The sequence below is a fragment of the Canis lupus genome, chromosome 15 (genome assembly GCF_048164855.1).
Source record: "Canis lupus baileyi chromosome 15, mCanLup2.hap1, whole genome shotgun sequence".
In the NCBI taxonomy this organism is placed as follows: Eukaryota; Metazoa; Chordata; class Mammalia; order Carnivora; family Canidae; genus Canis; species Canis lupus.
The window spans coordinates 199442-216393 of NC_132852.1; the positions used below are offsets into that span (position 1 = coordinate 199442).

Below are 16952 nucleotides of genomic sequence, written 5' to 3' on the forward strand. Positions count from 1 at the left end.
GCGGGCCGTGACAGCAACGCCACCCGCGCCCCTTCCCTTTCAGCTCGAAGCTGTACTTTAAGAACCCGGATAAAGGCGACCTGGGAACCTACTCTGTGTCCGTGAGCGACACGGACGGGGTGTCGTCCAGCTTCACCCTGGACGAGGAAGGTAACGCCCGGGGGACGCACGTGCTGAAACTGGGTGCGTTCGCGGGGGGCTGGGGCGCGGAGCGTTGGCAGAGGCAAAAGTCACAACTTTTTTTTGAGGATTTTATCTATTTATCCCCGAGAGACGCAGAGAGAGGCAGAGACGCAGGCAGGGGGAGAGGCAGGCTCCCTGCGGGGACCCCGACGCGGGACTCGATCCCATGACATGCCCTGGGCCAGACATCACCTGGTCCTTTAAACTTGGGTCTTGGCGATGTGTCGGCGCGTGAGGCCCTGAGGTCGATGAGCGACGCGGAGGGAAGACCCCCTCCTTCCCAGAACCGGATAATCAGGGTGACGCGGGAAAGCAGGATCGTCCTGGGTGTGAAATAGGACGTAGGAGGCTTGGCCCCGGTCCCCTGCTCCCCTCAAACAGGACACAACGGTCGTGAGGGGCCCGGGGAGCCGGGTGGGTGCCCGGGGTGGGCTCCGGCCGAGCCCCTGGCCCTGGTGGCCCGTGTCCTGCTGGGCGGCGCGGTCGGACGGACGTCGGGGCTCCGGGGTCGCTCAGCGCTCTCCAGACCTCGTGCCCCCAGGGCGGCTCCCCCAGGCTCCCCCCAGGGCGCAGGGGTGACCCTGGCATGTCCGGGCGTCCGTCCTCGGAGCTGCAGGTCCGCTCAGCAGACCCCCACCCCCCGGGCAGGCGAGCCAGTGCCGGTCGGTCAGGAGAGGCCGGGCCTCGTTTCTGGGCTCCAGCGAGCGCGTCCCTACAAACCCTCCGACCCGATCTCCTCCGGGCTCTAATCAGGAGGAAGGACCAAGAGTGGCCCAGAACCCGGTTTTCCACGCTCGCTCTGGGGACTCCTTCAGGAGCGATGCGTTTTGTCCCTAAGCCCGTGGCAGGGACACCTGCCAGGTCCTGGGGGCAGAGCCGTGAGGACGGGCACCGTGGGGGGCCTCAGCGCCAGGCCGCGGGGCGAGGTCGTCCAGCATCCAGTCTCCTACGGCTCCTCCAGCACAGCCCGCCTGCCCGCTGCGGCCCGCCCCGCCCCTGCCCCGTCCCCTCCCCGTCCCATCCCGCCCCCTCCCCGTACCCCTCATACCCCTCCCTGCCCTGTTTCCTACCCCCATCCCGTCTACCTCCCCTCCCCAGCCCCTCCCTGTCCCATCCCCTCCCTTCCCATCCCCGTCCCTTGCCTGTCCCTCCCGTTCTCCATCTCATCCCCCCTCCCCCTTCCCCATCCCCTCCCTGCCCCTCCCCCACCCCCTCCCACCCCCCATCCCCCTCCCCTTCTCCATCCCCCACCGTCCTCTCCCCTCCCCATCCTGCCCCCTCCCCTCCCCTTCTCCATCCCCCTCCCCCTCCCCGCCCATCCCCCTCCCCCTCCCCTTCTCCATCCCCCTCCCTCCCCCTACCCATCCCCCGCCCCCCGCTGTCCCCCTCCTCATCCTGTCCCCCTCCCTCTCCCCGTCCCATCCCCCTCAGCCCCCTCCCCATCCCCCATGTCCCCTGTCCCACCCTCCTCCCCCTCCCTGTCCCGCCCTGGCCTGGCCGCCCCTCCCCTGCCACAGGGTTATTTGTGGTGAGGGGAGCCCGAGGAGGAGCCTTAGCTCCCACCTGCCTTTCGGGTCTCGCCAGTCGCGCGTGGAGCCTCGGGGCACCGCTCTGCCCACTGGGCCTTGCCGCGTCCCGTCCGCAGCCCCTGAGCGTGCGGCTCAGACTCAACGTGTGTCCTTCATTTCAGAGCTGGAACGTTTGATGGCCCTGAGCAACGAAATCAAGAACCCCAGTGAGTGGCGGGGCCGTGGGGGACGGTGGCGGGGAGGGCGGCGGGGGAAGGCGCGGGGCCCCCCGGAGCGCCCTGGGGAGAGGGCGGCTTCGCCTCACGTAACCGGCTTGTCCCGGTTCATTTAAAACAAATACGAGTCGATCACGCACCGGGTGGACGTTCTTGCGCAGGGAGGGTTTGGGTGCGGGGCTTGGCGTAGCGCGGCCATCGGAGCGCAGGGGTCAGCCGGGCCCTGGGTGGCCGGGCGCCACGGGGTGGGGGAGGAGCGGGTGCGGGCCGCGGGATGGGGGCAGGTGCGCCGCGGGGCTCACACGCACTGGCCTTCGACTGCCCCGACGGGCCGACCGGGGTTTATTTTGTGTTTGGCTTTCCCGACCCAGTGCAACGGGCCGGGGCGTCCCCGCCTCAGAGCCCCGGACGGCTGGGGTGCCGGTCCCCTCAAGGACTGCGCGGCGCTCACCTCCGACCTCTCTTGTCCCCCCAGCGATTCCTCTGAAGTCAGAACTAGCTTATGAGATTTTTGACCAGGGCCAGGTCCGCTTCTGGCTGCAGGCCGAGCACCTGTCGCCCGACGCCAGCTACCGGTTCATCATCAACGACAGAGAAGTGTCTGACAGCGAGGTGAGCCCGCGAGCGGGGCCTCTGGCTGGCTCGCACCGCGGAGGGTCGGGGGCCTCGGGTCACTGTCCCGCGTGTTTTCTCCCCGAGGGCCGCGGCGCCGGGGCGTGGCCGGCTGCACGATGGCCGTGTGGCCGCTGGTCCTCGCCGTGCTCGGGGACCGGCCTGGAGGGTGGGGGCTGCGTGGGAACCGCGGAGCCTGGGCTTAGGACGCACGAGGTCCGGCTGACGCGGGGCGGGGACTGTCCTCGGTGCGCGGCTGACTTGGTGGCCATGGCGCCGGGGGCGGCGTTTTTGCCCTATTGTCCGTGGGCCCTCGCACCCAGAGCCTCCCGCGGGGGCGTCACGGGGAGACCCTCGCCCTGGGGGCTGCTCTGCTTTCTGGGGAATCGGGGCAAAGAGCAGCAGAACCGCCAGGGCCGTGCGTGCGGCGTGCTGGGAGGCAGACGCGTTGGCCCGTGGTCACCTTGCGAGTCCTGCGCGGGCCGGAGACGCTCCCATCTGGGCTGCGGGACGGGGGGCGTGTTTCAGCGCCGCTTCTCGTCTGAGAATCACGGCTCGGCTGCCGAAGGACAACCCGCTCGAGGGCCTCTCCGCACCGTGGAGAATCAGGGTGCCCGACCCCTGCGGTCTCCCCCGGGTGCTCAGCGGGCGCTGCCATCGTTGCCTGTAGCGACTACTGACGCCAGGCGCCTCGGTCGGGGGTGGTTCGCGGGCAGGGATGGCCCAGGCCTCACAGGCGTCTGCTCAGGACCCCAGCCCCGGCCCGGGACCCCCGAGCCCTGGCCCAGGACCCTCAGCCCCGACCCAGGCCCCCCAACCCCCGCCCCGCCCCGGGCCCGCGTCCTGCGAGTGTCTGACCAGAGCAGCAGGTGTCAAGGACCACGACCCCGTGACTTTCTGGCCCTGAAGCCGGTGCCGTCCTCGCGGAGCCGTGGGGCGCTGGCCGCGGACATCAGGCACCTTCCTCCTGGCCCGGCAGAGCCCGCGGGCTGAGCCCCGTGGGGGGACGACTGAGCAGTGCTCCAGGGACAGACGCTGCGCTGAGCGGGGTGGCGTGTCCCCTGCCAGCGCGCCTCGTGTCCTGTGCTGTGGCGACCGCAGGAGCCACGTGAGCTCCCCAACGGGCCCAGACGCCGCGGGGCGGGAGCCGAGACAGTCGGGGAAGCTACTGAGCGGCCAAGAGGCCGAGGGTCCTGCGCCCGCCGTGGGTCCCGGCCGTCGCTGGTGGCCGCTCGCTCGTGTTTCCTGGTCCGCGGGCGGCAGCCGTGGCCCCTTCTCGTGTTTCTGCGGCTCCGTAAGGGTCTCGCTCCAGACGCTCATTCCTGGGCGCGTGCGGGCCCTGCCGGGGCCTCCCTGGTGGAGGCGGCTCTGCGCGGGGCACCCCGGTGTCCCCCGGGTCATGAGCGCCTTCCCTGGCGCCGCGTGGGTTTGGTCCCGTGTGCGGCCGGAGTAGGTCGCGGTAGTGGGTGCAGGACGGGGGGCGACTTGGCGTGTCCCGTGAGTTCCCTCCTCCACCGTCGCTTCCAGAAACACAAGATCAAGTGCGACAAGGCGACGGGCGTCATCGAGATGGTCATGGACCGCTTCACCATAGACAACGAGGGCACCTACACCGTGCAGATCCGCGACGGGAAGGCCAAGAGCCAGTCGTCGCTGGTCCTCATCGGAGACGGTACGCGCTGCGCCTCGGCCGCGGGAGGGCCCACGCGTCGGCACCGCCGAGGGGCGCGTCTCACGTCTCTCTCCCTTGGCTGTGGCTGCAGCGTTCAAGGCTGTGCTGGACGAGGCTGAGCTGCAGAGGAGGGAGTTCCTCAGGAAGCAAGGTGGGTGCTGCGCCGCCCGCTCCGGGGTGCTGGGGGAACGCGGTGTCCTGCCTCTGCCCTCGCGTCTGCTCCACGCGCGTCCCCGTCTCGCCTCCACCTTTACCGGCCGCCGCCGCGGGCCCCGTCTCTGTGGCTGTGAGCCGAGCGCGGGGCAGGGCGGCCGGGCGGGACGGACCCTCGCTGCTCACTGCCCTGAGGCCCCGTCGTCCGTGCCGCGTCCCCCGCCCACCGCGTCTGCCCCGCGTCCGGCGTCCTGCGCAGCGTGGCTTCCCGGGTCACCCTCGGAGGGCCGCCTTGAGCCCGAGCTGCGTCCCAGGCCGCCTGCAGCCGCCGTGAGTGTGCGTCCCCGAGCCCCCCGGAGGCGCCTGCTCTGTCGTCCCGCGGGCACAGCTCGGGACTTGCCACGCGATGCAGGCTGGTGGCGCCGGGGGCCCCCGCGTGACCGTCACCACGCCCCGGTGCGCGGGCCTCGCCTGAGCCGAGGGCGCGCCCACAACCGCAGCCCCGCGTGCCTGTGCTTCTGCTTCTCCAAAAACCTTTCTGCCCCGTTTTCCCGTCAGGCCCTCATTTTGCGGAATATCTGCACTGGGACGTCACGGACGAGTGTGAAGTCCGGCTGCTTTGCAAGGTGCGGCCTGGGCCCGGGCGAGAGGGCAGTTAGCTCGGGTGGGGCGGGAGAGGCCCCTGGGCTGGCCTGAGGGATGAGGGGGGCGGCGGGCCGGACCGTCGTGAGGGACGAGCCCGAGCTGTGCAGACGATGACACCCACCGCGCTGTCGCTGCCGAACGCTCACTGACGCCCGCTCGCCCGGTCCACGTGAGGTGCCGGTGCAGAGCCGTCCGCGTCCGCGCCGCTCACCCATCAGATCGCCTGACTCAAGTGCTTACGGGTCCCGGGAGTTCCTCGAAGCTCCGTGCCGCCTCTGAGCTCACGTCGGGGGTTGGGGTGTGAGGGACCCTGGTAGTGGGGCGTCCCCATCCCCACTGGGCTTGTTCGGTCTGACGGTTTCATCCCCTCGTCCGGATACGTCCGAAATGTCACCCGGCCTGGGCAGCGGCCCCTGGACGGCGTTGTAGACCCTACAAAGATTTGGTTTTATTGCTGTTTTTATTTTATTGTTTTTATTGCGGAGGTCACCACTCCGCACCCTCCCTAAAGACTCTTTTTCCTTAAAAGCCAGAGGGGTTCGCCTCAACCGGGTCTGTGCCTCGCAGGTCGCAAACACCAAGAGGGAGACGGTGTTCAAGTGGCTGAAGGACGATGTCCTGTATGACGCGGAAGCGCCCGATCTGGAGAGGGCCGTGTGCCAGCTCCTCATACCGAAGGTGGGTCGTGCCGCTCGGGGCAGGGGTGCGGCCAGGCTCCCGGGGCTTCCCGGCGACTTGCAAGTCCCGCATCCGGCCCCGCTCTTACCCCATTCGCAGTTGTCGAAGAAGGACCTCGGTGAATACAAGGCAACCCTGAAGGACGACAGAGGTCAGGACGTGTCCGTCCTTGAGATAGCTGGCAAAGGTACAGCAGCGCCTCCGCGACCCCCGGCGGAAATCCGCGTTGCCGACGGGACGCCGCGTCCTTCCAAGGCGCGTCCACCTGGCCCCGGGTGGTGCACGCTGGTGGCTCGGCGGGAACGCGGCGCAGGAGAACCTCTGCCTCCAGACCTGCCTCCGCGTTCTGGGGAACTGCCCGGTGTCACGTTGTGTTCACAGGAAACGGCGTTTCGGTCCGTCGTCAGTCGGACGCCGAGTGTTCCCGTTACTGACGTAGTCACGGCGCTTGAAACGGGGGCGGGCGGGGATTCAAATGGGGCGTTGCACTTGTGTGGAGCGAGATTTTCTCGTTCCTTGGGAGAAAGTGAACGGGTTCGAGGGATTTCTGGCCCCCGTGAGCCTTTTATGGGTAAATGTCGCCATTTTATGTGGCAGTTTTCAAACGACCATCACGACTTCCCGTCCCAGTTGGATCACGTGGGAAGATGGGGCTTTCTGGCGAAAGCGCGCCTCGTAACGCACGTCCCCCTTCTCCTTGCAGTGTACGACGACATGGTCTTGGCGATGAGCAGAGTCTGTGGTAAGTCGGTGCCCGCCCATCGCCGGGAAGGTTGGTGCCGAACCCCCGTTTCCTGGGCGGGCACCGAGCGCTGCCAAGGGCAGCCCTGGCGCGGCCCGGGGTCCTCGGTGCCGTACTTAGCGCGTGCACCCCACTGGGGCCCCAGCTTGCACTCGGGATGGGCCACGCCGTCCGTGGCCTCGTTTCCATGAGGCCTTTGTGCGTCCGCGCTCTGAGCACCCGCGGCACCCGTGTTGGACGGCGGCGAGCACTCCTGAGCCCGGCTCTGGTCGGGGGCTCGAGGCCCGTTCTCAGCCTTGCGAACACATTCCTCCTCTCGCTTCCCCCCTGCAGAAACGTGAGAACCGAGACACGGGTCAGTAGCTGGGCCCCGATCGCCCCCAGGGTGGGGCCTCGTGCCGAGTGCGCCGCTTGACGGGGCGGCTTTCCCGAGGCCCCCGCGGCGTGTCCAGGCCGCGGCCCCAAGCAGCAGCGCGCTTGGCCTCCCGAGCTCACGGGCGGCTCACCCGGCTCCCTGCCGCCTCCTGAGCACCTCGCCCCGGTTCCCCTCGTCTCTTCCCCAGAACAGCGCTGTGGGTCCATGTCCCCCGTGGACTTCCACGCGGTCGGACAAACACGGCCTTGGCCTCGATGGTCACTGAGGGGCCGTGGAGGCGCGGAGCTGAGGGCGCCGCCCCCCGGGGGGAAGGCCCGGGCCAGGGAGCCAGCAGGTGCCCAGCGGCGGTCCCCCTGCGCTCCTCCGTCCGGGGGCAGGAGACACCATGCGGGGACCGTGTGCCTGCCCAGGCCAGAGGCCTGTGCCCGGGGCCGTGAGCCCAGCCTGACCTCTGGGGCCGCCTCCTGCCCGGCCGTCCTCACGGCCCCCACAGGCCCCCCATGGGGACACTGGCCCGGGCGTCCTGGGGCCTGCGTGGTTGGGTCTGGCCTTGGTCTCGCAGCGACACGTGCAGGTGCCCACAGCGCCCGTGTGTTCCTCCCGGAGCGCCGTCCCCTCCGTCCCCTCCGTCCCCTCTGTCCCCGCCGTCCCCGCCGTCCCCGCTGGGGGACATCCCTTTGCTCTTGGGCCGGGCGGGCGGCTCCTCCTCCGTCATCCTTTGGCTCTGCACCTGCCTCCCCCCGCTGCTTGGGAGAGTGTCGGGACTGCGGGCGCACACGCGCGTGTACACTCACGCAGGGTCACGCAGGGTCAAGTGCTCACAGGCTCACACGCAGTCAACACAGTCACACGTGCAGACTCACACTCACACGTAGACACACTCAGACACAGGCTCAGACTTGTGCAGACACATGCGGACTCGCAGACTCACACGTGCACACAGACCCACGCGCACTCGCACACGTAGGCTCAACAAACTCACACTCAGACACAGACTCACACGTGCACAGACTCACACGTGCACAGACTCACATGTACAGACACGTGGCCTCACATGCACGTAGACTCACACTCGCAGCTTCACACCCAGCCTCTGCTCACACAGATACTCTCACACTCACTTGCACACACTCCCACACTCACCCAGAACACTCTCCGTTGAGCCCCCGCGGCCTGGACGTCTTGGGCACTGGTCCTCCCCGCCCCTTCGCGGCAGCCTGGAGGCCCCACCAGGCCGTGCTCTTAGGCCTCAGACATTGTGCTCGATCCCGTCGGGTTTCCCATGAGCCCTCGTCCTGTGATCGGGGGCCTCACGGGGTAACGGGGCCTTGTTTCAGTGTGAGTTGTCGGGACACGGGAGCTGCCTGGGTCGGAGCTGGACGTCCTGTGCTGCGGGTTTACACGCCCCGTGCAGGGTGCCTGCCTACGGAGGCAGCGCCCGTGGTCGGGGTCTGGGGCGATCTGGAGCAGACGGAGGCAGCCCCGGCTGCAGAGAGGGTGCTCCCTGAATGCCTGCGGCCCCTGGCGTCCTCCCTCGGCCTGGGCCTGGCCTCCGTCCACCGCGTCCCCCCTCGGCCTCCCTCGGGCTCCCTCGGCCTGGCCCTGGCCTCCATCCACCGCGTCCCCCCTCTGCTTCCCTCGGCCTCCCTTGGCCTGGCCCTGGCCTCCGTCCCCCATGCGGGCTCCTGCGTGGGCTCCTGCTCCTCTCCCCGTGCCGGCCTCCCTTCCACCCCGGGCCTGGGCTGCCCCGCTCTGCTGCTCCTCCTGCCTGTCCTCCCTGGTCCTCCTCCCCGTGAGTGACCTCCACAGAGTCTCACACCCCTGGCGTCTAGGGGCCGAGCAGGGGAGGGGCTGGCAGAGCTGTGGGAGCCGCGCGGGGGGTCGGGTGCCCTTAGCTTCCTGGGGGGAGGACCAGCCCTCCGGGTGCTGGGTGGGGACGTCCCTGGGGGCCACGGACACTCGTCTGCCGCGTGGGCCCTCCCTGACCAAGCTGCCCTCCCCGCTGTCTGGAGGGCCGGGTCTCAGGTGGGTGGAGAGGTGGAGGTGATGGGATGTCTGTGCCCGTGTGGGGCTTCCGGGGACCTCCCTGGGCCGCCCCTGCCCCCCGGGCCCCCACGCCAAGGACTCGCGCCACTTGGTCATCAGTCCAGCTCCCTCCACTGCCCCGACCCCTCACCCCTGCTCCCTGCCTTGGAAGGGGACCTGAGGTCGGTCACCATCGCTGGCGTCTGGGTTGCCGGTGCCGCGTGTGCGGGACCGAGGTCACGGGGCTGCCCTGCGTGAGCAGGTTCAGCCACGGCCGGGGATACTTCCAGCCGCCCGGTCGGGGGCCGTGCTCACCGTGTGTCTGCGGGACACTCTTCCCTTACGCTCACGTGGGAATAAGCGGAAACTAAAGGACGCCACGGTCACCATCGCCCTTATGTTGGTTCCTGCGTCTTCACACAACGTCATAAACACAATTCGCTTCTCGCTGTTTGCCACCCGTTTTACGATCGTTATCCAGCTTCTGCATTGAGGCCGCATCCACAGTTTCTCATAATTACGTGGCGGTTTCCGCGGCCGTAGTTGGTGGTTCGGCGTCTCCCCATGTTCAGGGACGCGTCCTTCGGGGGTTCCCAGCGGTACCAGGACCGTGGGGACACGTGGACTCTGGAGGCTTCAGGACGCGGGTCTCCCAGTGGTTTTACCGCCGTTAGCGTGGGGCAGCCACGGTTCTTGTCCGCGACGCCCGCCAGTGGCTCCATCGATCATTTTATTTTGCTGGTTACGTGAATCGTACCTTCTAGGAGCCGGGGGGCGGGTGGACACGTCCAGCAGAGAGAGCTTCGGGGCTGCCGCAGGCGGATAGGCGCGGGGCAGACGGGGAGGCCGTGGGCGCGGGGCGGGGGGGCAGCCCCCTGCGGTCGTACCTGTGCCCTCGGGGCGGAGGCTCGGTGCTGCTCCTGGTCTGACTCGTTCTGTTCCCCGCAGGAGCCTCTGCTTCTCCGCTAAAGGTCCTCTGCACCGAGGAAGGGATACGGCTTCAGTGTTTCATGAAGTATTTCACTGAAGAAATGAAAGTGAACTGGTACCACAAGTGAGTAGGGGTGGGGCTGACGGGGCCGCAGGGGGGCACGCAGGCCGTGCAGGCTCCGTCCCTGGCTGCGTCCCTGGCTGCCTGGCCCTCGTGGCCTCGACGGCAGGGCCCGCCCGTCCTTACCCGGGCGTCCGAGCGCAGCACTCTCCCCTTTGGGGACGATGTATTTGAGCTCGTGGAAATAAAGGCCCGCGGAGCGGCTGGCGCAGGGGGACCCCACAGGGCCTGCCCTATGGGTGCTGGCTCTCGGGGAAGGGCTGAGCCGCCTGCAGGGGGGACATGCTCCGGCGCCCTTTCCTTCCCCTGCGGCCTCCAGCACAGGCCGCGGTGCAGAGCGCAAGTCCGCAGCGTGGTGGAGGGCGCCCCTTCTCAGCAGCAGTGTCCGGGCGCTGCAGGGAGGGAGCTGCTCCCTGCGTGGGGCCGGTGCCGTGGGCATCCTGCAAGGGGCTGGCGCTGGAATCCCCGCCCCGTCGGGGGTCACGGGCTCAGTGAGCTCAGACCGCGTGCACGTGCGGCTGGGGTATGCGGCGCGGGCCGGGCGGCTGGGTGCCCCTCCCCGTGGTTGGAAGGGGCTCCCCATCGGTGCTAGGGAGATGCTAGATGCATCTGTGGGTCCAGCAGTTCCCCACCCGCCTGCAGTGGGTGATGCACCCATCGGCCTGTGGAAATACCGTGGACGCAGGGGAGGCAGGGGAGGCTCCTCCCCGCAGCTGTGCTCTTTGTGCATCGCGGCCCCTTTTTGTCCAGGCGTCCGCACACCTGGGCGCCTCCTCATGTTTCAGGCTTGGGGGGGATCGGCCGACCCCCGGCACAGCACGCTTTTCTCTGCGGCCCCGAGAATCTCTACGTGAAGTAGGATCTTGTACGTGTGCGTGGGAGCGAGGAGGCCTGAGCTCGGAGTCCCCCCGCCTCCGCCCGCCCCTGCCGCTGGCCACCACCATCCCCGTCTCCCCGTCACCTCCACTCCTCCCAGTCGAATCCCACCGTCTTCGTGTTTTGGGGCGCGACTCCTCCCGCTCGGCATAGTGTCCCATCCCCTGGGTCCGTCCACATCAGAGGTGTCAGAATCACGCCCTTTTTTGGGCCCTGACCCTTGCGTCCCTGGTCTCAGTTCCCCGGGGTCATATCCAGGAACTGCCAGTGCCGGGTCACGTGCTAATCAGAATGTTTTGAGGAAAGAAATGCCGTACCGTAAAGCATTCTCGAGTCTACTATCCTGCAGCATCTTTACATAAATAACGTTAATCAGTCATTATTTTTACATAAACAACGCAAATTAATGATCGTGAAATAACGATGCATCTTTAAAAAGTAGGTATTAAAAAAATAAAAAATAAATAAAAAATAAATAAAAAGTAGGTATCAGGTCTGATTTTTGAAGGTTTGCAGATCTGAGCTACTGACGTAGCTGATAAACCTCTAACAGCCAGAAAAATCTGGGGCGTGAGCGTCTGCGGGCTGGGCAGGCGTCCCACCAGACGCGGCTCTGCTGCCCCGTGGCTCCCTTGCACGTGATACGAGGTTCTCCGTTGACATGAATTTCTCTCCCCCTTTTTTTTTTAAAGAGATGCCAAGATTTCGTCCAGTGACCATATGAGGATTGGAGGCAGCGAAGAGATGGCCTGGCTGCAGATCTGTGAGCCCACGGAGAAGGATAAAGGGAAATACACCTTTGAGATCTATGATGGCAAAGACAACCATCAGCGCTCGCTGGACCTGTCGGGCCAGGGTAAGACGGTCGTTCCCGGCGCCTCCCGACGGCGCGTTCCGTGATCCACCGACAACCCTAGAAGCCGAAACGCTCTGGTTGCGTGGTTTTCGTTCAGAGAACATGGTTTCTCAGTAGCCGGCCCATTCCGTCGGCTGTTTCCGTTCCCACCGGGTCCGGCGCCCCGGGGAACCACCCGAGTGGGCGGACGGCGAGCCCAAACCATTAACCGGCACCACACGTTTCCTTACAGCGTTCGATGAGGCCTTCGCAGAGTTCCAGCAGCTCAAGTAAGACTTGCATGGAGTCGCGTGGATTTGCACGTCGCGTGGGGGCCTCCCCGGGGGCCGCTCGGCCGGGCGCAGCTTACTGGGTGCAGGGCGCAGAGGGCAGGCGCGCTCCTAAAGGACGCGTGCTCGCGATGGACTTTCGGGGCCCGTCGTGACCCTGGGTTCATCCAAGTGGCAAAGGTCTGAGTGGGCGAAGTATTCACGATCTCCGAGCAAGAGACTGTTTAAACGTTATACATTCAGGTTCTTTTTAAATACTTAATTCCCTTTCGAGTGATTCCATGGCAGCAAAATTGAGATGAAGGTACAGAGCTGCCCCGTGTGCCCCGGCTCGCGCCCCGCACGGCCTCCCCTGCCCCCCGCACCCCCGACGGACGGTGCCGTTGTCCGCAGCTGTGAGCCCGCACGGTCGCCGTCGCCCGGCGTCCGCGGTGTCCCCCGGGGTTCCCTCCAGCTGTGGTTGGTTCTGGGGCTTGGACGGGTGAGCGCGCCGTGCTCCGCCTGCCATGCCTCCCTCCGCCCGCCCTTTGTCGACCACTCATCAGGGCCCTGCTCCCGTCTCCGTCTCCCTGGTTCTGATTTTCCCCCGGAATGTCCTGGAGGCAGAGTCGCGCGGCGCGTAGGCTCCTCAGCCGGGCGTCTTTCGCTTCGTCCTCCGCGTTTAGGCTCCTCCGTGTCTTTGCAGGGCCCGAAGGCTCCTTTATTTTTATTGCTGAATAATATCACCGTGTTCCCAGCAACCCTCTAAAGATCCCCTCGCGGCTTCTAAATGTGTATCTGGGCCCTGCAAGCGCCCAAATGGGAGAGCGGCCGCTGGCCTCGCTCGGTCAGTAGGTGTCTGTTGAGCGATGCCCAGACGCCCGAGGCCAAAGCAATCTGGGGAATTAGGGGAAAAAAGAAATCCCTCCAACCTACGCGCTTGAATCCTGAGCTGGTTTCCGTGGGTTTCACCTGCTGAAAGGCAGGGACCGGCCCCAGCGCCCGCGGGGAGACGTTGGTGGAAGCGCCCACCGGCCGTAGCTCCTCGGGTGCCGCCGCGAACCCGCTCCTCTAGGACGCAGCCAACCCTGGTCCTCCTTCCTTTCGCTTGCGCGTCCAGCAAAGCTCTGAAGTGTGTGGCGCTTGTTGTGGCAGCGTTTTCTCAGGACTGTCTTTTCATTCTCCTCCCCCCCCTTTCATTTTTAGGGCAGCGGCGTTTGCAGAGAAGAGTAAGTACATGTTGCGTTACGGTCACCGAGGATTGTTCGGGGTGGGCAAGGGCCTCGGCTTTAGCGTCCCAGTGCGGGGCGTCCGACGTCCATCAGCACCCTGTGCGCCCCAGGGGAGAACCTTCCGTGACTCCCGGCACCCACAGCCCGTTCTTTTGCGAGGTGCTCAGGCAGGTGTGGCCATAGGTAGAGGACGCACAGCAGAGGCGCAGGAGACCAGTCGGCCACACTCGCAGGTCCCGGAGTGGCTCGCCGCCCAGAGCCCCCGCAGAAGCCGCGGGTCATGAGGCAGAGGCAGCAGTGGGGGCGAGTCTAGACCATGGCCCTCGCGGGGCGTCCAGGGGACGAGCGATGCAGGGCTGGCTCGCTTGAATGACCTCAGGGAGCTTTGGTCTGTGGGGAAGGCCTGTGGATGGCCGGCCCGGCCCTGGGATGGTCTGGGCAGTGGAGTATTGCTTTGGGTGTGGGGACGAGAAGGGGGAGGCCGGGGCTGGTCGGGGCAGGTCGGGGAGGTAGGGCAGGTCAGCACTGGCTCTGGGGGGCCGTGTCCTCGACCAGGTTAGATGTCACAGCGTCCTCATAGGCAGACAGCCTAGGCTCCCGGCAGCCCCCACCCGTGGGAAGCCCCACGCCCAGGCCCAGGACCCCCCTCCCTGCAGAGCAGGTCGTAGCCACGTGTCGTTCCATGAGTGGAGCCCAGTGAGCTCACGCCCGGCCCTCGGTCCTCGTGGGCGCTCACGTCCGCCCCTGCACAGGGCCCGCGACCCCTGGCCCCCTGGCTGGGGCTACCCCCCTCCCCGTTACGGGTGCGGTCGTGGGCACCCCTCCCTGCATCTCGGTGCTGCCCCGCACGGGCCCCTCCCCAGGGACACCCCGCCCGCCCATCGTGTTCTGAACCGAGCCGCCTTCGTGTTACAGATCGCGGCAAGCTGATCGGTGGCCTGCCTGACGTGGTGACCATCATGGAGGGCAAGGTAAGGCCGGGCAGCAGGGCGCACAGTCAGGGCCCACGGGGTGTCGGCCGTGCAAGGCGGTCCTGCTCCTGGGCATGGGGAGCCTGCGGAGGGGACTGCGTGTTGCTCAGCGCCCAGGGGCAGTGACCGCACGGGGCACAGGCCAGCCCCCTGCACCCCGGAGGAAGGGGGCACCACCTGCGTCCAGGGAGACATGTCTGCTCAGCTTTCGAGGTCATTTTGGGATTTATAATGGGGACCCCTGGCTGGAGGGTCAGGTCGCTGGGGTCGGTGGAGATACTGACCCGTAGGTGGTGGCCTCCGTGGCCTCGGGACCTCGGTCAGTGTCCAGGGGACACGGCCAACATTCTGGGGTGTCCAGACCTAGAGAGCGGCCAAGACGGGGCGGCCGAGCCTCGGGGCCCAGCCCCCAGGGCACCTCAGCCTCCGCGGTGCGTTCGCGGCGTCCCATCTGCTGGCCATAAGGCGACGCCTCCTCTGGGTTCGCCGGAGGAACCGGGCAACGCGGATGCGTGAGTTGGAATAGGAGGGAAACTGAGCCACGGGCTCCACGTGTGTCCCGCAGGCCTGGCGTTCAGGCACCTGTACGTTGTTTCACGGGCTGAGCCGCGGATTAAAGCCGGGGATACCAGAATGACCCCCGGCCGTCCCTGGCAGCGCCCCAGCCCTGCCCGCCGCGTCCCAGTCTGACGTAGACGAGGCCCCCATGGGCGGCGGAGGGTGACCGAGCCCCAGGGCGCGCCCCACGACCTCTGCGCCCCTAACCCTAACCCTTCTCCCCCCACCTGCCTCCCGAAGACCCTGAACCTGACGTGCACGGTGTTCGGGAACCCCGACCCCGAGGTGGTGTGGTTCAAGAACGACAAGGACATCGAGCTCAGCGACCACTTCTCGGTGAAGGTGGAGCAGGCCAAGTACGTGAGCATGACCATCAAGGGCGTGAGCTCCGAGGATTCGGGCAAGTACAGCATCCACGTCAAGAACAAGTACGGGGGCGAGAAGATCGACGTCACCGTCAGCGTCTACAAGCACGGGGAGAAGATCCCGGAGGTGTCGCCGCCGCAGCAGGCGAAGCCCAAGCTCATCCCGGCGTCGGCGTCGGGCCCGTGAGGGGCACGGGGTGGGGGGGGCCGTGTGCTTGCTGCGAGGCCCCGCGGCCCGTGCCCGGCTCGCATGGCCCTTCTGACCGGGCACGGGCGCTGCTGCTGTAGGTCCCCGGGCGGAGTGCGGGCCGCTGGCCCCGTGGGCGCGGATCCCGTGGCCGGGCGGGCGTGGGGGCCGCGGTGTCCCCGTCCTCGCGGCTCCGGGTCCGGGTTGTAGAGCCCTGCACGCGCCTTCCTGGCTGCGCTCCACTTTCCCACGCTGTACACCAATAAAATGTTGAACGGCACCTGTGTGGTTCCCGTCGGCCTCACATGCCTTGGCCCGGACGGTGCGGCCTGCGATCCGGGGGGGGGGGTCCACCCGCAGGCCCTCCAGCGGCCTCGTCCCCGAGGGCTGCGTCCCCGCCGGCTGCGGGGCCTTCCCAGCTCGTTGCAGCAGCTCTGCAGAGGAAGGCAGATGTGCCGGCGGCCGCGGTTGGTCCCCTGCGCCGATGGCCTGGTTGGGGGTCTCGACGGGGTCGGGCGTCCTCCGAGGTGACGAGCGCGGGGCCAGGTGGCCGCCCTGGGCCTCCCGGGGAAGGTCAACACGTGCAGCTGCGCAGAGCCTCTCTTCCAGCTCCTTCTCCCTTTCTTGGGAAGAGGCTGAGCTCCCTGGGGCGCCGCGTTCCTACGTCCATGGTCCAGTGTTAGACTAGACGTGTTGCTTGCACGAGACGCTTTGGTTTTCAGAACATCTCCTCTCCGTCATCGGGGCCAATCCAAACTCTGTGAGGTCGTGTCCTATTCTCCTAAGGTCGTAAAAGAAGCTCTGAAATTTAAGGGCGTCCCTGATAACGCCAGCCGGCCCAGCAGGGTTTCACTGCAGGTGAAGGGAGATTTGATTTTATTTTATTTGATTATTTATTTTATATTTTATTTATTTTATTTTATTTTATTTATTTTATATTTTATTTTATTTTATTAATTTAATTTTAATTTAATTTAATTTTAATTTAATTTAATTTAATTTTAAAGATTTTTGTTTATTCATAAGAGACACGGAGAGAGGCAGAGACACAGGCAGAGGGAGAAGCAGGCCCCATGCAGGGAGCCCAACACAGGACTTGATCCTGGGGCCCCGGGGTCACACCCTGGGCTGAAGGCGGCGCTAAACCGCTGAGAGATCCCTGTTTCTCAAATAAATAAATCAAAGCACGAAACGCACAGCTGAGGGCTGCTACGAGAGTCGGCCTCAGTTCTCACTGCAGAACGGACGTAATCGCGGGCGCGGGTTGCCCGCCGTGTGCAGGCGAGCTGGATCAGCGCGTGCACACCCCACACCTCGTGACGTGTCGGGAAGGCTCGGGCGGCGGCGCGGGAGCAAACGGTAGCCGGGTCAACTCAAAATAAAGATTTTACGTCTTCAAAAAGTAGGGTTCTAAGACTGCCGTCCCCTGTGTCTTGAGACTGGACTACTGGGCTCCCCCCTGCCCTCAGGCCCGGCCGGCATAAGCCGCGTGGGCTCAGATGAGGGGCAGCGTCTTGTTCTTGGTTTAAGCACCAGAGGGGCATGTTGGCAAAGGGGAAACATCTGTGGGGCGAAGACCCGGGAACGGGGAGGTGCCCTTCACTGCGTCGTGCTCAGTGCGCTCACGGTGCATCGTGTGCATCCCGTCACCCAGACGCCCGGCCGGGTCACGTGTTTACCTGGACGCCCTTTGCAGGGAGCTCAGTGCCCCCAAGGGACACGCAGTGGGCTCCTTAGTCCACAGACGCGACGGCGAGGCCTGCGTCTCACATGGCAGC

General features: G+C 66.2%; 1 protein-coding gene across 1 annotated transcript in view; it reads left to right on the plus strand.

Annotated features, from left to right (window-relative positions):
• MYOM2 (myomesin 2) overlaps window positions 1-15454 on the plus strand; it is a 50404-nt gene extending 34950 nt beyond the window's left edge. The window contains exons 23-37 of the mRNA XM_072775777.1: window positions 44-150; window positions 1874-1918; window positions 2403-2539; window positions 4067-4211; window positions 4303-4362; window positions 4923-4990; window positions 5577-5687; window positions 5787-5874; window positions 6391-6429; window positions 9779-9884; window positions 11450-11613; window positions 11846-11882; window positions 13068-13090; window positions 14009-14064; window positions 14863-15454. Coding sequence (XP_072631878.1) covers window positions 44-150; window positions 1874-1918; window positions 2403-2539; window positions 4067-4211; window positions 4303-4362; window positions 4923-4990; window positions 5577-5687; window positions 5787-5874; window positions 6391-6429; window positions 9779-9884; window positions 11450-11613; window positions 11846-11882; window positions 13068-13090; window positions 14009-14064; window positions 14863-15174 — 1498 coding nt within the window. The 3' untranslated portion in view covers window positions 15175-15454. The remainder of the gene's footprint in view (window positions 1-43; window positions 151-1873; window positions 1919-2402; window positions 2540-4066; window positions 4212-4302; window positions 4363-4922; window positions 4991-5576; window positions 5688-5786; window positions 5875-6390; window positions 6430-9778; window positions 9885-11449; window positions 11614-11845; window positions 11883-13067; window positions 13091-14008; window positions 14065-14862) is intronic.
• The last annotated feature ends 1498 nt before the right edge of the window (window positions 15455-16952 follow it).